Source organism: Octopus bimaculoides, chromosome 8, assembly GCF_046866305.1.
Source record: "Octopus bimaculoides isolate indiv1 chromosome 8, ASM4686630v1, whole genome shotgun sequence".
NCBI lineage: Eukaryota > Metazoa > Mollusca > Cephalopoda > Octopoda > Octopodidae > Octopus > Octopus bimaculoides.
The window spans coordinates 60,714,063-60,736,562 of NC_142935.1; the positions used below are offsets into that span (position 1 = coordinate 60,714,063).

Consider the following 22,500-nt stretch of genomic DNA (forward strand, 5'->3'; position numbering starts at 1 on the left):
GTCATCTCTGGATGCACCAGAACTCGATGTTCCTCTATACCATCAGGTATCCCGTAGATACTAATATTCATCTTACTTACAGCATCCCTGACGGAACCAGATCGAGGTGAGTATCACTACCATGATAGATTCAGTATGAATTGCGTGAATTCCTCATCGCAGAATTCAAACATAAGAGAATCATGCTTCGCAACTCCAGAATTCTTCTGCACACATTCATGTCCATCAAGTGAAAAGACTTATGGATGTCAATATAGTCAGCAAACATCTCCCGCCAAATTATTCGCATTAGCTCGATGAGTCATTGGAAAATAACAACTTAGGCTATAGCTCATCTCTTTTGTGTAAATTCTGACTCACCCTGCTGCTGAAATAACAGGCATGCAGTTTATGTTGCCCTCTGTTGAGAACAACCATGCCAAACCCTTGCTGTGCAGGAAGATAACTACAAGTTTTGGAAAGTTTTTACAGTGGAGGTATCAACATTACCTTTCCAGGGAAAGATGGAAAGCTACTGCTACAAATATAGCATATGGTCCGTTTCCCTAATGGGTAATCAGAGAGCAGCAAGAAAGAGCGAAGATGTGCACACTATCACATATATGGTGACTATCAGCAATAAGGATTGTCAATCGAAATATTAGGTTAGAAAGATGATGTATAAATCTGGGTAAGTATATAGATATATCGATAATGAAGAACTTACAAGACTTTCGAAGATTTTGTGTCGTTTTCATTATCATTGATTTCGAAATATAAATGGAAAGCAGAAACATATATTACTAATGTGATTTCTGTAGTTCACTTATGGGATAAATTGCAATTTTTAGACATTATTCAACACTGACGTCGTTATAATTGACTTCCATCTTCTCCAAAACCAATGGCATTTTTTCAAACATTGAGAGCAATATGAAACTATTTGAACGGAGAGTTCACAGAATAGTTAGTACGTTATTCAGAGTGTTTATCATCGTGTACTGTGGTCGTTGTGATCCTGCATGTTTAATTTGTTGTGCTGGATTTAATTTGATAGCCTTTCATGCTTTCCTGTATGGATAATCATACATACATGTATATATTCCTGCATATTTAGGCAAGTATATGTGTATGTTCGTGTGTGTGTATATATATGTATATAAATGCATTTGTGTATGCAAATATAGCGTATATATTGTTCTGGGTGTATCTACCGGGATTGGTGCAAGTTGTCGCTTCCCCGACGACTACACCCACGATAAGCGCAAACAGTTTTGCTAATACCTTGGACAAAATCTTCAAATGTCAGATAAGCAGGGCGATGGGTCTGAAATTGTCTATGTTATCCCCGTTGTTTGTGTCCTTTCTTAACAGTACCACGACTCCCCGGCTCACAGGTTTGGGTAATAATTAATTCTATGTAGCATAGAAAGATTTCATCATAATATACATCAATGTATAATGAGACAAATTTCTAAACGCTATTTTTAAGCAGATGAGATTTTATACGTGTACCTGGATATAGACAACGTTTGTTGGGCTATTCCGCATTAAATAAAGTGATACCAACGCAACTGCCCTGGATTTAAGGTGCCGTTTTATATACTAACTTCTACATACGATGTTTCAATGATACCGTAGGGGGCTAGATTTTGTAATTTAATATTCTATGGTATCCGGCCTTCCCATCTTTGTAATGGCAGAATAAATAAATAGTAAAGTATTGATGTTTTCAAGAATACACATATATCTTGTAGCTATGTATGGTACAACTTATATGAGAGTATCCGTCATGTTTTCAAACTGCAAATCAACATAGTGAAACCGACGAAAGAATGCATTTTCTTAGAAGAAACTTTAAGCAAATTGTTTCGCTTCCTTTACTTATTGAAAGGAGAGCAATATTTAAGACATCGAGGAGCACTATGACATTCATTAACTGCATCATTTGCATAATCCAGTATTGTTATCTTACTGTCATCTCTGGTTGCACCAGAACTCGATGTTCCTCCATCCCATCAATTATCCAGTAGATGCAGATATTGATCTTAGTTGGACCATCCCTGACGGAACCAGATCGAAGTGAGAATCAGTCGGATGCTAGATGCAGTATGAATTGCGTGAATTCATCATCGCAGAATCCAACCATAAGAGTTTGATGCTTCGCAACTCCAGAATTTTTCTGAACATATGCATGTCTATCAAGTGAAAAAACTCACTGTTGTGAATATAGTCAGCAGGCATCTCCCACTGAGAGCTCCGCACAAACTCGATGAGTCGTTGGAGAGTAACGCCTTAGGCTATAGTTCATCTCTGTCGTGTAAATACTGACTCCTCCTGCTGCTGAAATACGAGACATGCAGTTTATTTTTCCCTCTGTTGAGAACAACCGTGCCAAAGCCTTGCTGTTCAGGAAGATAACTACAAGTTTTGGACAGTTTTTACATTCGTGGTGGTAACATTACCTTTCTAGGCAAAGATGGAAAGCTACTGCTACAAATAAAGTATATCTTCCGTTTCCCGAATGGGTTATCAAAGAGCAGCCAGAAGATGTTTACAGATATGAGAGATATGCACAGTATCACATATACAGTGACTATCAGCAATATTGTCGTTTTCATTATCATCGGTTCTGAAATATAAATGGAAAGCAAAAACATATATTACTAATGTGATTTCTGTAGTTGGCGTATGGGAGAAATTGCAATATTAAGAAACTATTGAACACTTGGTTCGGTTCAATCGACTTACATATGCCCCAACACCGATGGCATTGTTTCAAACATTGAGAGCAATATGAAAACATTTGAACGGAGAACTCACAGAAAAGGTAGTATGACATTTAGAGCGCTTATCATCATTTTGCCCGTCTTTACGTTCTAACCTCAAATTCTTCCGAGGAATAATTCGCCTTTGATCATTTCGTAATGATAAAATAAGTAACAGTTAATCACTAGTGACAATATAAGCAACGTACACGTCACCGACATATGCTGAAATTCTGCCCAAATTTGAAATTAATATGAAGAAAATATTCTAGTTCGAATCGGTATTGAATTTATATTAGTGTCCCGAAATCACATAGTTGTATCGACTGGATATAGAAATGATCAAGGATAAGCATTAAACAATTAAACAAAGATTTTATAGACATTATGCTGTTTCTGTTACAAACTGAAATGAAAATACCAATGAAAGAATTGAGATTAAATATTAACTGAAGCATAGACATTTAGAAGTGGACACATGAATCAAGGTACATATCTATGAAGAATAATACGTTCTTGAACTGAGTGTGTTATATTTTAGTCACAGAATCAATTATTTTCTTCACCAGTCATTACGAGAAAGGTAATATTTCACTGACAATTCGGTTTTACTCTAATTCAGTAATTATTTGCAGCTTTAATACACTAGAGTTTGCATATCACGGTCAAGTTGTAGGTAATCACAGATGCGATAAACACAACTGCAGCCTCCACCCTCCATTCCAGGGACAACCACTGTTCAGACCAGATCCGAGTTAAGGGAGCCATCCTGCTCGCCACACCTCGCTCCAGTTCTTCTCTACCTGGAGATCTGGCCTGCTACTGCTACAAATATAGGATATGGTCCGTTTCTTTAATGGGTAATCAGAGAACAGCAAGAAAGAGAGTCGATGTGCGCACTATCACATATACGGTGACTATCAGCAATAAGGATTGTCAATCGAAATATTACGTTAGAAAGAAGATGTATAAATCTGGGTAAGCATATAGATATATCGATAGTGAAGAACTTACAAGACTTTCGAAGAATTTGGGTCATTTTTATTATCATTGATTCCGAAATATAAATGGAAAGCAGAAACATATACTACTACTGTTATTTCTGTAGTTCGCTTATGGGATAAAGTGCAATTTTTAGACATTATTCAACACTGACGTCGTTGTAATATACATTAAATCATTGTAATGGCAGAATAAATAAATAGTGAAATATTGTTGTTTTCAAGAATACACATATATCTTGTAGCTATGTATTTATTTATTTATTTATGTGTTTCAGCCAAGTGGCTGCGGTCATGCTGGTGCACCACCGTGTATGGTACAACATATATAAAAGTATCCATCATGTTTTCAAATTGCAAATCAACATAGTGAAACCGACGAAAGACTGGATTTTCTTAGAAGAACCTTTAAGGCAAATTGATTCCGCTTCCTCTACTTAATGAAAGGAGAGCAATATTTAAGACATGGCGAAGCATTATAAAAATCCTTAACTGCATTATTTGAAAAATCCAGGAATGTGATCTTACTGACATCTATGGTTGCACTAGAACTCGATGTTCTTCCATCCCTTCAATTATCCAGTAGATACAGATATTGATATTATTTGGAGCATCCCTGTCGGAAACAGTTCGGAATGAGAATCAGTCGGATGCTGGATGCAGTATGAATTGCGTGAATTCATCATCTAGAGAGGTAAGTGTTTGTTTCTAATCCTTTCGCTCGGGTCCACCACACACATTCTTTCACCATGGCCACCAGATCGATGAAGACTGACTTGCCTTCTCGGTTGAAGGAAGGTGGCGAAGCAACTGCCACAATAGACACGGCCGACAGGCGGACTCGGCCCACACGTGACAGCAGCCGTTCGGCATAATCCCACAGGCCGGAAATGGTTGGACACTGCACGAGTGCGTGCAGAACGGTTTCGTCGCTCTGATCGCATCTCGGACAAGTCGGTGCCTTGTGTCTCGAAACGCGCCTATAGAGCTTATCCCGAACAGGTAATGCTTCTCGATAGCACTGCCAGATCAGGGATCTTTGTTGATTGTCCACCGGCCCCAGCCCGAAAATGTCCTGAACAGGCAGTCAGGTGTTCCTCGTCAACGCCCACATTCTGCCCTAGAACGTCGTCGCACCTCCTCTCCACTAATCCTCTATAGAACGCCATTGTTATAATGAAGTCGAACAAGTTTGATCCCGGACTGCAGAGGTGCTTGAGATCAACGTGACACTCGCGGTGACATTAGCCTAGCCTCTGTCCCTGTTAGATTCACGACTGCATTTCGGCCAAGGACTGCATTTCGGCCAAGGTCACGAGCTGCGGCAAAGCGCGCCGCACAAACGGCGACCACACCTGTTTCCCGTCGTGTATTAAGCGCCGGAAATGTTGCAGTTTCAGCGCATGCCTGCGCATCATCAACCACGCCATGCCTATCCCTCCTTTTAGCAGGTGTTGACAGCAAATGGATCGCCGAAGCATCGGAAAGCTTCCCTTCCACAAGAAGCGGAAGATTATGCGTTCCAGTTTGGTGATGGTAGGTTCGGGACAAAGCACGACGATCAGACGGTACTCATTGACGAATGCGACGCTTGCGTTCGACACCTCCACACGACCTTTTAGGGATAGCTTCGTCTCAGTCAATTGAATGGGTGAGAGTGGCCACCCTAGTCGTTCTAACTGGTCTGTCGGTCCAGCGACCCACGATGGACACGCTGTTGGACAACATGGGCTTGCTTCTCCATGTGCCGAACTGCAAACCCACGGACTTTTCCGTGTGCATTTCTGCTCCCGTTACCGCTTCGTATTCTTTTAGTGTCTCGCCGACCTGATGGATGTCTTGTGGCTCGACTCCATGACGATGACTGTCGTCCGCGTATGCAGACACGCTCCACCCGCATCTCATAGGATACCCCTCAGTGTCGCCAGCTTCCAAAGGAGTGGCTCAGGTGTCAATACACGCAGGAGCAACGAACAGAACGCATGATGTTAAATGGGATGGATAGATTACCATTTACGCGAACTACCGAGCGGATGTCGCTGTAGAAGTCAACGATCCAACTGCGGAAGATGAGACTGAAAGCAACCGGTTTAAGGACAGCCTCCAAGTAATGATGGTCTACCCTATCGAAAGCTTTTGATTGATCAGCGCCCTACCCATGCCAGAATGCTTAACGACGCTGTCTATGATGTAGCACATTAGATGGAGGTTGTCGTGGATACTCCTACCCGGCATGGCGCACTTTTGCGCCTTGTCGACTAGTTTCTTGATAACAAGCGCCAACCTCTCGGCTAACACCTTGGCAAAAATTTTCAAATCTGCGTTAAGCAGAGTGATGGGCCTGAAGTTATCTATGACGTTCCCTTCTTTGGATCTTTCTTAAGCAGTGCCACTGCTCTTCGCTTTACGTAGACGAGGGTTACTCCCGTTTTGCTGCCAGTTGCAGTAGACAGCTGCCAAGACGCCTCCAAACACGTCTGGCATACGACAATAAAGTTTTTAGGGCAGACCATCGAAGCCTGGTGACTTGTCTCTCGTGCAGTCTGTCATCGCATCCCGTACGTCTACGTCTGTGATGAGTCTTTCACAACACTCCGCCTCTCTTGCTGAGAGTTGTGGCAGGGCATGCAAATAAGCACTAAAGTCCACTCTACGTTCTGATCTACCAGATGTCCCAAACAGTCGGGCAAAGTGTTGTTGAAAGGCCTTACACATCCTTTCAGTCTCGTGTGCTTCGCGCCCCTGTTCATCTATAAGTGAACTAATGGTGGTTTTGTTGCCTCGTGGCGCTTCCGCTACCTGGGTCTCTCGGGCAGTTCCAACTCCTTTGTTCCTCAGAGCACACATCCTAGCTCTGACAACGAATGCTTCGTGTTTGGCGTTGAAGTGTTGGTCGAGGGCCAACCTCGCTGCCAATACGCTGAACGCGATGCCAGTTAACTAGGTCTCCCAGTATTCTATTTCGTTCTAATGCTAGGGCCTTACTGTACCAAACCAGTTCTGCTTTAATTGCTTTCTTTAGGGCATACCACCATCTGTTTTTGATGATGGCACCCGTCAATGCTCTCTTAACTAATGTGCTAATCCGGTCCCTGTAAGCCTTGGCGTGCCGTGAACGACTCGTTCAGCTTCCAGTAACTGAGATCCTGCCTATGTGTCTTATCTCAGTCAAGTATACAAGTCACAAATTTGTGGTCTGTGTAGTTGACTATATGGAATTGTGGACAACCTAAACTATCCTTATCCACTGTCCTACAAAATACTCTAAGTACGATCTGGACGACCCGATGCGGTTGCCTCATGACCACATTGGCACATTCGGGTGGTTCAGTTGATACCTGTCAGATGGTTGGAAATGTTTCAGCAGGTCTTTCAGGAATTTGCATCCCCTCCTATTACTATCTCTGCCCACGTAGTATAGTTGCGTGTCCAGGGTAGTATCCCAATCCCACAATAAAAGTAAAGGTCGAAACGTTCCCAGGAAAACCTCTAGACGTCGCAAGAAATCTGGCCGACCTGTTAAGGACGGTACATAAACCGTTATCAGGCTAAAAGCACACACATTGCTGCTATCGACATGCAAGACGACCAGCCTACCCTCCGCGTCTAGGAAAAGTGCTCTTACTTTGAGGTCCAGACTCTTCCGAAGAAGCACCGTAGTAACACCTCCGCCTATTCTCGGCAGACACTGAGCAAAATAAATGTCAAAATGTGCGCCGAACATGTGCTGGAGTGCCTGCAGGCTGTGGAGTCTGGTCTCACTGATGGCTATGATATGAAAATATTGTGACTGATATCGTTTAACAGGTAGCCTTGTTTTCAAAGCGATCCCAAGGCACGTACATTTATACTGCCTATTTTGAGCATGTTCCTATCGAAAGTTGTGTTTTACACACAAAAGGAAGACGAAAGAGAAAGAGAGAGAGACAGACAGAGAGAGAGAGTCACTTCATTACGAATTTTCTTTGTTTTTCACCTCACAGTCTTCCCCCAGAAGGATTTTGTATAGTTTTTTTTTGGGACAGGTATTTTCGAAATCTCCCAACTGCATCAGGGTAGAGAGATTTCAGGATGATGTGTGTATTCTGTGTTATGAGTATGATTTTAATGTGTTGCAGTGTTATTGGGCGTGGGTGATTCTTTATTTTGGTATAATTTTCTGTTATGTTGGTGTTTGACCTAATGTATTCCATTAGGTCTGGGTTGTTGGTGTTTATGGCTGTCAAAATTGTTGCGGGGTTTGTTGTTAGTGTGTTTGTGTTGATGCTTTTGTTTTCTGCGGGTGTTTTGGTTTCGGGAGTGGTAAACCTCCCTGCTTTGTTTGTCTGCTTCTCAATTCTATTTTTTCCCTTTTTCTCCTTCCCCCTATGGCTCCTTGCCAATCCTCTGTGTCGTCTTCATCTGACGACATGTCGGAGGAACCAGAAGGTGGGAGGGGAAGTGTATTGGGTCTATTTCTGAGCGCGTTGACTTTGTTTTTGGTGTTGGTACAGGTTGGTAACACTTGGGATGTGGTGTATAGGGTTTTTTTTGGTGGGAGGGGGGGGGGGGGGGGTATGAGTCATTTTGATTTTCTCTTCCTCCTTTGAGGTTGTTGTTGTTGTTGGTAGTGTTAGTGCTGATGATGGTGTTGTTTGTGTTCTTGGTGGCGCTGGTGTGGGTGTTTTTTGGTTGGGCTCACTTGTTGGTTGCTGATGTTCCTTCATTTGTTTGTAGAGCTGTTTAATTAGTTGTGCACATGGCGGTGCCGGTTTTTCGCTCGGTTTTTGGTTTCCTTGTGGTTGTTGTTTTTTCTGATCTTGCCGTTGTTGTTGCTGTTGTTGTTGCTTCTGTGCTAGTGGGCAAGTAGTTTGTTGTAAGTGTGCTTTGCTACCACAAACGTAGCAACGTGGTTTTCTGCCTTCGACGGCCACATGTAAACTCGAATCCTCTCTCGACTGGATTCGATGTGGAATTGTTTCGAAAATCATTGGATTAATTTGAGCAAGATTTTCGTTTCTTGGCCGATCCAGTTTTGCTGGTCCACGACAGCGATTTCCAAGATATAAATTTCGTCCTCGATGTCATAGCAAATGGCAGACACGAGCCATTTTATTTCTATTTCAGGAGGCACGTTCTTTATTTTAATTTTTGTGACCCTACGACCAAGGTACGTAGGAATCCTCAGTAAATTTTGAAATTGGAAGGACTTTGTGGACAGGTCCTTGGCCCTTTCTTCACTGTCGAATCGAACTTCGATCGTGGCAAATCTATTTCCCTCGTGATCGTATTTAAAGGCACATATAGGCCTGAAACAATTTTCAACATTTTCTTGAGTGGCCCTTTTCGAATAGCCTTGTTTTTAGGTTGCATATCCTCTAAATAATTGTTTTCTTTTCGATTTTTCCGTGATGCATTGTGGTATCTGTAGTTGTATTCTGAGGTCGTCAGTTTTTAACATTGCTTTACAGGCGAGCAGTTCATCTTTGGAAAAGCACATGACTGTATTTTTTTTTAACATTAAGGCTGCGGCAAAATTGTTTTCTGAATTCGTGTTGGTTGTGGTGGTCATAGCGGTAGTGGTGGTTGCAGTAGTGGAGCCAGTGGTTATAGTAGTTGAAGCATTCGTGCCTTCTAAGGCCTGTGTGTGTTCACGCGCAACAGCTTTGCTTTCAGCTTCCTTCGCCTCTAGCATGGGTACAGGCGGAAAGTCGGTCTCATGGTTTCGCTTAACCATATTTGTTTAGAAATATGGCAAGGAAATCGAAGAAAATAGAAAAGTAAATAAGTTTGAAACTGCCCTCACTTGAAAACAGACTCAAACAAAAGTTATCCATAGGTCCCGGCCCGAAAGTCGTCTTGAACAGACGGGTCAGGTATTCCTCGTCGACGCCCAGGTTCGCCCCGAGAACGTCGTCGTAATTTCCCTCCACTAATCCCTTATATAATGCATTTGCTGTGATGCAGTCGCTCAAGGTCGACCCGGGACGGCAGAACTGCTGGAGAGCCTCGCGACACTCGCGGTGTCATTCGTCTAGCCTAGGTTTTTCTTGATCCACAACTGCAGCTCGGTCATGGAGACGAGCTGCGGGAAAGCGCGTCGCACAAACGGCGACGACACCTGTTCACCGTCGTCTAAGTAGAGCCGGAGATGTCGCAGTCTCAGCGCGTGTCTGTGCATCATCACCCACGGCATGCCCAGCCCTCCTTTCGGATCGCCTGACCAGTGGAACGCTTCCTTTCCACAAGAAGCGGAAGAGGATGCGCTCCAGCTTGGTAATGGTAGGGTCGGGGCAAGGTACGAGTAGCAAACCCACCGACTTATCCCGGTTGATTTTCGCTCCCGTCACCGCTTCGTAGTCTTTCAGCGTCTCGCCGACAAGCTCGATGTGCTCGTGGCTAGACGCAATGACGGTGACGTCGTCCGCGTATGCCGACACGCTCGTTCCGCACCCCAGTTCTCGCGGGATGCCCCTCAGCGTCGCCATCTTCCGCAGTAGTGGCTCGAGAATCAATACGTACAGGAGTAGCGACAGGGGGCATCCCTGACGAACCGAACGTGCAATTTCGAAGGGTCCCGATAGACGTCCATTGACGCGAACAACCGAACGGATGCCTGTGTACAATGCAGCCATCCAGCCGCGGAAACGGGACTGAAGCCCGCTACGAAGCGGTGATGGGAGCGAAAATCAACCGGGATAAGTCGGTGGGTTTGCTATTCGTACCTTGCCCCGACCCTACCATTACCAAGTATCGATGGTCTACCCTATCGAAAGCTTTGGATTGATCCAAATTGATCAGGGCCCCACCCATGCCAGGTTCCTTAACTACCCTCTCTATGATGTAGCGCATCAGATGGAGGTTGTCATGGATGCTCCGGCCCGGCACGGCGCAAGTCTGCTCCGTGCCGACCAGTTTCTCGATGACAAGCGCCAACCGTTTAAAGGAAGGAGGCGTGACGATATTGACGATAGACTCGGTTGATAAACCGACTCGTCCCACACGTGACAGCAGTCGTTCGACATAAGCCCACAGCTCCGAAATGGTTGGACACTGCACGAGTGCATGCAGAACGGTTTCGTCGCTCTGACCGCACCTCGGGCAGGTCGGCCCCGCATTTCGTGAGCCGTGTCTATAGAGCTTATCCCGAACGAGTAGCGCTTCGCGGTAGCACTGCCAGACCATGGATCTCAGGAAGTTGTCCATAGGTCCCGGCCCGAAAGTCGTCCTGAACAGGCGGGTCAGGTGTTCCTCGTCGACGCCCAGGTTCGCCCCGAGATCGTCGTCGTACTTGCCGTCCACTAACCCCCTATAGAATGACTTCGTTGTGATTCAGCCGCTCAAGGTCGACCCGGGACGGCAAAGTTGTTGCAGAGCAACGCGAGTCTCACGGTGCCATTCGCCATTCCTCGGCCTCTTTTTGATCCACGACTGCAGCTCGGTCATGGAGACGAGCTGCGGGAAAGCGCGTCGCACAAACGGCAACCAAACCTCCTCACCGTCGTCTACGTAGAGCCGGAGATGTCGCAGTCTCAGCGCATGTCTGCGCATCATCAACCACGGCATGCCCAGCCCTCCTTTCAGCGGGTGTTGGCAACAAACGGATCGCCTCACCATCGGAACGCTTCCTTTCCACAAAAAGCGGAAGAGGATGCTCCATTTCGGTGATGGCGCGATCGGGACAAGGCACGACGGTCAGGCGGTATTCGATGACGGACGCGATGTACGCGTTCGCCACCTCCGCCCGACCTTTTAGGGACAGCTTCCTCTCGGACCATTGCCGGCAGAGAGAGGCCACCCTACTCGTTATCTCGTCCCAGTTCTTCTCCGTTTGCAGGTCCGGACCGAACCAGACACCGAGCAACTTGACCGGACCGTCCGTCCAGCGTCCCACTACTGAGGCGCTGCCGGACGGTATGGACTTGCTTCTCCAGGTGCCGAGCAGCAAACCCACCGACTTATCCCGGTTGATTTTCGCTCCCGTCACCGCTTCGTAGTCTTTCAGCGTCTCGCCGACAAGCTCGATGTGCTCATGGCTAGACGCTATGATGGTGACGTCGTCCGCGTATGCCGACACGCTCGTCCCGCACCCCAGTTCTCGTGGGATGCCCCTCAGCGTCGCCAGCTTCCGCAGTAGTGGCTCGAGAGTCAATACGTACAGGAGCGGCGACAGAGGGCATCCCTAACGAACCGAACGTGCAATGTCGAAGGGTCCCGATAGACGTCCATTGACGCGAACAACCGAACGGATGCCTGTGTACAAGGCAGCCATGCAGCCGCGGAAAACGGGACCGAAGCCGGCCGCTTCGAGGACGGCCTCCAAGTATCGATGGTCTACCCCATCGAAAGCTTTGGATTGACCCAAATTGATCAGGGCCCCACCCATGCCAGGTTCCTTAACTACCCTCTCTATGATGTAGCGCATCAGATGGAGGTTGTCATGGATGCTCCGGCCCGGCACAGTGCACGTCTGCTCCATGCCGACCAGTTTCTCGATGACAAGCGCCAACCGCTTGGCTAACACCTTGGCCAAAATGTTCATGTCTGCATTGAGCAGAGTGATGGGCCTAAAGTTATCTATGGCGTCCCCCTTGTTTGGATCTTTCTTCAGCAGCGTTACCGCTCCTCGGCTCACAAAACCGGGAATGCTCCCGTTCTGCTGCCAGTTGCAGTACACGGCCGCCAAGACGTCTCCAAACAAGTTTGGCATACAGTTGTAAAGCTCGTTGGGCAGACCATCCAAACCCGGTGATTTGTCCGTCGAGCAACCCGCCATCGCGTCCCTCACCTCCTCCGCCGTGATGACCCCTTCGCAGCACTCCACCTCTATTGCCGAGAGTCGTGGCAAGCTGTGCAGGTAGGCACTAAAGTCCACCCTGCCTTCTCGCTCGCCACTCCTCCCGAACAGTCGGGCAAAATACCGCTGAAACGCCTCGCACATCTTGCTCGGCTCGAGCAATTCGCGCCCCTGTTCGTCTACCAGAGACCGGATGGTGGCTCTGTTACCCCGCTGCGCCTCCGCCACCCGGGCCTCTCGCGCGGCTCCAACACCTTCATTCCTCAGAGCACGCATCCTTGCCCTGACAGCACACCCTTCGTGTTTAGCATTGAAGTGTTGGTCGAGGGCCAACCTCGCCGCTAAAACGTCAGATGCGATGCCACTTCGCAATGCCTCTTCTAACTTTATCACTAGCTCCCCCTCTACTCTGTTCCTCTCTACAGCTAATGCCCTGCTATACCTTATTGCTTCCGCCCTTACTGCTCACTTGAGGGCAAACCACCATTTGTTGTTGATGATGGCTCCCGTCAAAGCCCTCTTTACTAACGTGCTAATCCGGTCTCTGAAAACCTGTCTCGACGGGAAAGACGCGTTTAGTTTCCAGTAACCGGGACCCTGCCTATGTGCCTTATCTAAGTCTAGCGTACACGTCACAAGTTTGTGATCCGTGTAGCTGACTATGTGGAACTGTGGACATCCTAAACTATCTATATCTCTTGTCCTACACACTATCCTATCTAGATACGATCTCGACGACCCAATGCGGTTGTCCAAGTCCACGTTGGCACATTTGGGTGGTCGAGTCGTTACCTGTCAGACAACTGGAAGCGTCTGAGCAGGTCTATGAGGCCTTTGCATCCCCTTCTAGTTTTGTCACTCCCCACGTAGTCTAGATGCGTGTCCAAGGTAGCATTCCAATCCCCCACTAAAAGTAAGGGACGAGACGTTCCCAGGAATACTTCTAGACGTCGAAAGAAGTCTGACCGACCTATTAAAGGAGGCACATAAACTGCCAGCAACCGAAAAGCGCCTCCATCGCTATCGTCCACATTTAGGACAACCAGTCTACCCTCCGGGTCCGTAAATATCGTCTTTACTTGGAGATCCAGACTCTTGCGAAAAAGAACCGCCGTGCCACTACCGCCCATCCTCGACACACAGGGAGAAAAATAAATGTTAAACTGTCCGCCAAACATGGACTTTAGGGCCCACGGCTCATGGAGTCTGGTCTCACTAATGGCTATGATATCCAAATTGTGTGACTTGATGTCATTTAAGAGGTACCCTTGTATCCAAGGTGACCCCAAGCCACGCACATTCACACAGCCAATCTTCACCATGATTCTATCAAAATTTGTGTTTTACACACGAAAGGAGAGAGAGAGAGAGTTACTTACTGTCCGAAAGTTCTTGGCTCTTGGCATCACAACCTTCTCTCAGAAAGTTTTTGTATAGTTTTTTTTATGAATATTTCTGGAATCTCCCTACTGTATCCGGGTAGAGAGATTTCAGTGTATTGTATGTGCTCCGTGTTACATGTATGATTTTGATGTGTTGTGCTGGTGTTGTGCGTGGGTGATTGCTTGTTTTCGTGTCATTATCTGTTATGTTAGTGTTTGACCTAATGAATTTCATTAGGTCTGGATTGTTTGTGTTTATCGCTGTCAAACTTGTTGTGAGGTTCTGTGTTGGTGCGTTTGTGTTGGTGTTTTTGTTTCATGTGGATGTGTTGGTTTCGGGGCTGGTAAACGTCCCCGCTTTGTTTGTTTGTTTTTCCGTTCTTTTTTTCCCCTTTTTCTTCTTCCCCCCCCGTGGCCACTTGCCAAGCCTCTGTGTCATCTTCATCTGACATGTCGGAGGAATCGGAGGGTGGGAGGGGAAGGGTGTTGGAGTCTATTTTTGTGTGGGTTGATTTTGTTGTTGGTGGTGTTGGTGCTGTTTCGTGACAGTTGGGATGTGGTGTTTTGGTTTTTGGGGGTGGGGTGGGAGTCTTTTTCGTGTTCCCTTCTTGTGGGGTTGTTGTTGTTGGTGTTGGTGGTGGTGATGGTGCTGATTCTGTTCTTGGTGGTACTGGTGGTGTTGTTGTTTGGTTCGGCTGGGTTGCTGGCTGCTGGCGTTTTTCCTTTTCGTTGTACAACTGCTTGACCAGTTGTGCATATGGCGGTGTAGGCAGTAATGCTGTTTTTTTCTTGTGCTTTTATTGTGGTTGTTGTTGTGTTTTCTTTGTATTGTTGCCGTTGTTGTTGCCTTTTCTTCTGGGCTACTGGGCATGTTTTTTGAAGGTGAGTTTTGCTACTACAAACGTAGCAAACTGGCCTTCTGCCTTCGATGAAAACATGAAAAATTGAATCCTCAGTTAATTGGATTCTATGTGGAATTTTTTCCCAGTTTGCTGGATCAATTTGTACCAGGAGTTGAAATTCCTGGCCAATTCAGTTTTGATTGCAAACGGCAGATGCTTCTAATATGTTTATCTCCTCTATGCCTAGACATATGGCAGATACTAGCCATTCTTCCTCAATTTCAGGAGGCACATTCCAAATTTTTATTTTCGTAACCCTACGACCAAGGTACGTAGGGATCATGAGCAGGTTCTCATGTTGTAATGACTTAGTGGAGAGGTCCTTCGCTCGTTGCTCGCTGTCTAGTCTTACCTCTATCGTTCCGAATTTCAAACCTCTCGTTATGTAAGTTTTGTAAGACCAAATCGGCTTTAAGCACCTCTCAACATTTTCTTGGGTGAATTGTTCCACTGTCTTTGTCTTTAAATTAATGGTTCTATAGATGATAGTTTTTTTTATCGATGTCTATCTTAAAGTCCGCGGGCGTTTGAAGATGGACTGTAACGTCCTTTTTACTTAGCATGCTTTTGCATGCAAGTAATTTCTCTTTCGATATATTCAAAAGTCTTTTCCTAGGCTTCAAAGCCTCGGCAAAGTTCGTTGTGGTGGTGGTGGCGGTAGTGGTGGTATCAGTGGTGAGGACAGTGGTTTTGTTAGCAAGGACATTTGTGTCGTTGATGTTGCTGCTGCTGCTGCTGCTGCTGCTGCTGTTGTTGTTGTTGTCACTGGTTACGTTGGCAGGCAAGACTGTTGTAGCAGCAGAGTCTTTCTTTTTCTCCATTCTCTCCTTTAACTGTGAGGAAGGAAGACTAGGAAATTCTTTTTCGAACGAAACACTGCAGAATGCAGCGTTCGTTCCACAAAAATATTCATGGCTACAAGACGCCATCGTCTCAAAAACAAAGGGCTAGAAAGCTAGAAAGCCGAAATTGGTTTTTATATCCTGGAAATGTGCCACACAGGGCAGATTTCCGTCGCAAAAACTTGCACCAGAGAGTATACAAGTTGTTATACAACTTTGTATATAAAATAAACTTTACAAACAAACTTTTTAAAACATGAAAAAGGCAAAACTTACGGAGCCGACACGTCTACCGTCCGTCCAGATAGATAGATAGATAGATAGATAGATAGATAGATAGATAGATAGATAGATAGATAGATAGATAGATAGATAGATAGATAGATAGATAGATAGATTGATATACAGGCAGATAGACAGATAGATATATCGATAGGATATGTCGGTAGATATGTAGAGACATACATACATACACACATACATACATACATACATACATATATACATACATACATACATACATTCATGTAATCGTACAAATATACATACATTTGTGTGCATCTACACATATATATACATACAAATGCCTGCACATATATTTTAGCAACATATGTATTTTAAGTGTGTGGGGTTAATTGTTCCTCTCTGCATATATATGCACCTCGTTGCGAAATTACTGGTTTATCACATATTTTAGCACATGTTCAAGATATGGAAGATTTTGTTCTTTCGGTATATACATACTTACAATTCCATGTTATTACACATACATACGTGCTCACATTTAAACGCAAATATACATACGCACACGTGCGCAAGCATGTACGAACACACATACACACACACACACACACACACACACACACACACACACACACACACACACACACACACACACACACACGCACACATGTGTACAAAATCAAATGCCGCGTTTGGTTTATCGGAATGTAAAATTCTGGGGCTGGGTAAATAAGAAGTGTCTGTATATCACGTTAAGCTCTGGCATGGGCTGATAGTATACACTGAAAGAAAGGCGACAAAACTATTTCTATAATGATATTTATATAACAGTTGTCATAACAAAGGGGCATTTAAATATTTCAATAAAGTTATACTTACCCGATATCAGACATCACGGTATTATTCAGTGATCTAAAATATAAAAATAAATTTGAAGATCTCATTTTAGCTTTCCTTAGGCTGCAGTAACATTTCGAGTTGGTTATTAAACCAAAAAGATTTTTCAAGAATGAAGCAGTCATAACACTCTACATCAAACAGATAATGATACGCAAATCTAAAATTTAATGTAATAATTTAGTTTTATGTTTTGAGCCCTAAGATGAAAATATAAATTTACAAGTTGAAACTGACGACTCTTAAAGTACACAAATTACTAGGGGAACACAGCGAACTATGTAGGAGGGGATGCTAAAAGGTTTCAGGTATTACAGGTATAGCGAAAGAGCTCTCTGGAGAAGCAACATGCCGATTATTTTTATAGGCTTTACAGAAACTGAAAGGCCACTACAAAAAGTGAGCAAACCGACAAGGGAATATTTTGAATATAATCAGCATTAACTGATCTAAATCCATGTAATTTTCATCACCACCTCGTATTTAAAACCGAAATAAAATGGTAGGCTTGAATGTATATTACTTTCAATCACTCATTATTACATAGTCAATTGGCATTCCGAAAATATTTTAATATATTTCTCTTTGCTAACACTCTTCAATTGGTTCTTCACACATTAAAATTCAAGATCTACTATAAAGTATTTTAATCAAATAGAATTAGGTTTTATTTAAATTTGTGGAATTTATTTTATTCGCACAGTCATAAAAAATTATTGACTGGGCATAACGGACACTGAATTCAGAACCTGTGACACGTTTATCAGATGTTATTTTGAATTCTACAAGTTATTCTATCCACTTGACACCCTTTGACTATGTAACATATGGTTACGAACACGCAATAATTTCGAGTAAACTTTCTCATATGTAACTCACAATATATGTTTTGTTTGTGTGCATGTGAATGTATGTATATATACACACCACTTATTCCTACATATACAACTCTACATTTGTCAATATATATGTTCATGAATTTTCCTGTATATACATATATATATATATATATATATATAGATAGATAGATAGATAGATACAGTAAAAAAGATATATATATATATATATATATATATATATATATATATATATATATATATATATATATATATATATATATATATATATATATATCAATCTATCTACCTATGTATCTCTCTCTCTATCTATCTATCTATCTATCTATCTATCTGTCTATCTATCTATCTATCACAATAAATGTGTATAGTATAAAACAAAGTAAATATCGTAAGATTAAGATAAAGATAATATCTTTATTTTATTATCTTTATTTATTATCTTTATCTTATGATATTTACTTTGTTTTATATCATACTCATTTATTGTGCTTTTAATTATTAATTGTTCTATATGTGATAGTGGATTTTTATCGTTGAATTCATGAAACTTGTTTCTTTTCCCTAAAACTAGATATATATATATATATATATATATATATATATATATATATATATATATATATATATATATATATATATATATATATATATATATATAGGTAGAATAGTTAGTGGGCTATTAAGTAGATATATGTATGTATGTATGTATGTATGTATGTATGTATGCGTGTGTATGTATACGTATATGTATATGTACATATATCTAGGTAAATAAATATGAATGTATACAGACATATAGACGGATAGGTACACAGGATATATGAATAGACAACACACACAAGGAGACAGAGGTACAGACACACGCACATGCAAACACACACACACAAATGAAAGCACACAAACATGAACATACAAACTCATGCATATGCAAAATACATGCATTCGAACGTACATACATACATATATCCATACGCACACACACACATACACACACGTGCATGCATACATACATACATACATACATACATGGTATGCGCACACCCACTGACTCACAGACATGCACACAAACATACAAAAAGAACGCAACTCGGATAACACAGACACAGTGTCACCGACTATTGAAAAGGTTGCAAAAAGCAACGAAGATTTTAGGAAGAACAACTAACTAAATGAGTGGAAACTAAACTTTACTGGTGGATCTGTTAAATAATTAGGTACTAAAAGAGAATTACTCTCCCCAGACCCAATAATATATATATATATATATATATATATATATATATATATATATATATATATATATAATTATAAATATACAGGGATTAGCAATTGAGTTGCTTCTCCAACATACTGAAAATTTAGAAATAGCAGTCAAAGAACTACTGATTCCAAACTACAAATTTTTCTCTAAAATGGATGGCGATATTTATGGCACACATAGAACAAAAAACCGGAGGGAAAAGCGTAAACAAACCAAGCCTTTAGTTAATTGGATACGAATCGTTTCATGGTTAAGTGAATGGAAATTTCACTATTCCAATCTTCAGCCTCAATATTCTGATAAATTTGAAAGTGTCTCTAAAAAAATTCACGGTAACTTTTGGCCATGCGACACCAAAAATCAACGATAAGAAAGGCACTTACGAATTCATCGGCTAGCGAGTTCAGGCACCTCACCTCAAAGAAATCCATTCCATGTGCGTCACAAATAGTCCCGTATGAAAAAAAGTCCCGTGTCGAACTGGTTACGGTTTAGCCATCCAACCCAGAGATATCAAATATAAAATATACAAGAATAAGGGCAGAGAATCGTCAATTAATAATAGAATTAATAATTAACAATTCTGCCAAGTAGTTCAGTATGAAAAAAACCTTTATCGGTAAAACTATTTATCATAATTGACGATTCTCTGCCCTTATTCTTGTATATATATATATATATATATATATATATATATATATATATATATAAGATAAAAAAAAGAGTGAAAAAATTACAGAAGGCTTGTGTTATATGTTTAAAGTATGTATTTAAATCGTTATGTGAGAAAAACGTTATAAAAGTTTGAGTATAGTAACATTGTTTTGGGAGAAATGACCGGTTTCGTATTTTCTTTTCAAATTTTTCAAATCTTTCTACCTGTATCGTATCATGTCTTCGCTATGGTGTAAAATATGGAGTTCTAGATAGGGGAAGGTAATCAGGCTAATTGGAAAGTAATTGGAAACAAAGAAGCCTGCACCATCATCACACAAAATGTACCAATGCTACATAAGGATCCCAAATTAAAGGAAATTTTACACACACATAAAATCATTAAAAGCTACAAACAACCGAAATCACTAAAAAAGATCCTCACAAAAGCAAAATCAGGGACTTAGAATAATTCTAACTGATAGCACATCAAGAAACGAGTTAGGTAATGATGGAAATGATCAATATATACCTAATAGTAGAATTGAGGAATCGACAAATAATATTAGTGTAAATAATTGTAATAATAATAATAGAGATATTAGAAATAATATAGGTGGGGTTGATAGCACCACCATGTGCAACTGCAGAAATAAGTCCCATTGTCCTTTATTAGGTAGTTGTTGCACCCGTAACGTAGTGTACAGATGCATTAGTAGTACAATAACCCAGAATTATATTTACATAGGATGTAGTATTAATGTGAAACAGAGAATATATAACCATGGGTCCTCTTTTAGACTTAGACACAAAGCAAATAGTACGACATTGGCAAGTAAAATTTGGGAGTTACAAGATAATGGTATTAATTTTAGCCTTAAATGGGAAATTATAAGAAGAGCTCAACCTTATAGAAATAATAGATATGGATGTGAATTATGTTCTATGGAAATATATGAAATTGTTAAACTTAGAAATAATCCTAATCTAATCAATAATAGATTAGACCTTAGGGTATCGTGTGTACACTGCTCTACTCGCACTTTTGAATTTTTTAAAAGATAGTTTTTATAAAGTAGTTAAAATTATCAAATTATAGTAATTTAACTTCCACCATGGTCATCTAGGGCTATTAATTAGCACATATTTTAAATTGGAAATTGAACCGTTATAACTTATATTCCTGATCTCTCACCTTTACATTTAATCTACTTGTGATAAATAAGATTTAAAATCTACTCCATAGAAGGTATTCTTTCACACCACTTCTGCTATTGCTGTTAATTTCCCAATATGTATCTTAACCCTATATAGCTTATAAGAATAGAAAATTTTCATAAGTCTTTAAAAGAATCATTATTGTTGTTGTTATGTCATTATTCCAGGGCTTACAACAATAGTGTCTTGTTTATTTTGTATTTTTTACTTAAATAAATTTAATCCTTATGCCCAAAATTAATCTAATCCTTATTGAATTAATATTTTTTAATTAGCCCATGTTAAAATTTTCATAAGTCTTTAAAAGAATCATTATTGTTGTTGTTATGTCATTATTCCAGGGCTTACAACAATAGTGTCTTGTTTATTTTGTATTTTTTACTTAAATAAATTTAATCCTTATGCCCAAAATTAATCTAATCCTTATTGAATTAATATTTTTTAATTAGCCCATGTTAATCTTGAAACAAATCCATGACTAATGAAATTTTTAATCAATCATCAGTGTTCCTGTATTGGATGTCCTTGTTAATTCCTAATATCCTTTTTCTTTTTTTCTGTCCCTTAAACCTTAGTAAACCCATAAACTAATATAAATCCTATACTAATTTTTCTTCACATTATAAAAATAAAACTTAAATTTTGTGTGCCTTCTAAATAGTATTATTATATATATCAGCTAAAGTTTTAAAATAAATTTTTTAAATAATTCAAAATTAGTTTCATGAACCCAATATACTTAATATCCTTAGACTTTACACCTTATCTATAGCCTCTGAATTCAATACTGATATTACTTCATGCTTTTTATTTTATTAGCATACCTCTTACTGTTAAAATATTGGTTAAACTAATATTGATATCTGTAAAACAATACTGATGCTCTATTTAGACTAAAGGAAAAATCCTGTTTGACCTATATACCTAGGGTTTAATTCCTCAACATTTTGATAGTAGTAAAATACCCCAACCTATAAGAGTATTTGCCACTCTGACCAGAGAATCCTTTATAACCATATCTTTTATAGCCTTGTCCATGCATAATACTTACACCTTCCCTTTCCTTAGAAGTGATTGTCCCTCATACTATTACTACTAGATAAGAGACAATAAAATCAGAGACAGTTTAGAATTTTTGCCGAGAACCAATTACTAGCCTGACACACTTGGCTATGTCAAGATGGATTTTTATGTATTCTTCCTCCAACTTGAATTTGAAATGTTGCCACTATTATAATATGTCTATTCTACTGTGATTTTCTGCATTTTCCTGCAGCTGAAAATTGCTCTACATATTGTATTTAATGTAATGCTCGCATTACTTAAATAAATGGAGTAGCATGAAACGTGCGTACTGCAATCATCTTTGAAATCCGTGTTGCTTATTTTGATTTATATATATATATATATATATATATATATATATATATATATATATATATATATATATATATATATATGTGGTACTTAATTTAAGGTACCAGAATTTAGTACGGTGTTATCAATACAATTTCAAAATAAGGTAATTAAAATCAAAATAAGCAACAATGATATTCATAGGTAATGCAGTGCGATCGTTTCATGCAACTCCAGTTAATTGAACAATCCAATCATTACATCAATGTAAAATGCAGAACAATGCTCAGCTGCACAAAGACATAGAATTTAATTAAATTAGAAAACATTAGTATAAGTATACCAAAAAATCTCCAAGAAG

At 41.0% G+C, this 22,500-nt stretch overlaps 1 protein-coding gene across 5 annotated transcripts in view; it reads right to left on the minus strand.

Moving 5' to 3' along the window:
• Positions 1-22,500, minus strand: part of LOC149134423 (neprilysin-2-like) — a 332,072-nt gene that overhangs the window by 301,647 nt on the left and 7,925 nt on the right. For 3 of the 5 annotated variants that reach the window (XM_089356560.1, XM_089356561.1, XM_089356562.1), the window contains exon 2: positions 16,773-16,805. In XM_089356560.1, coding sequence (XP_089212686.1) covers positions 16,773-16,805 — 33 coding nt within the window. Of the gene's footprint in view, positions 1-2,444; positions 2,612-16,772; positions 16,806-22,500 lie in introns of those variants that run through there. The other 2 variants (XM_089356563.1, XM_089356564.1) reach the window with 2 other exon arrangements.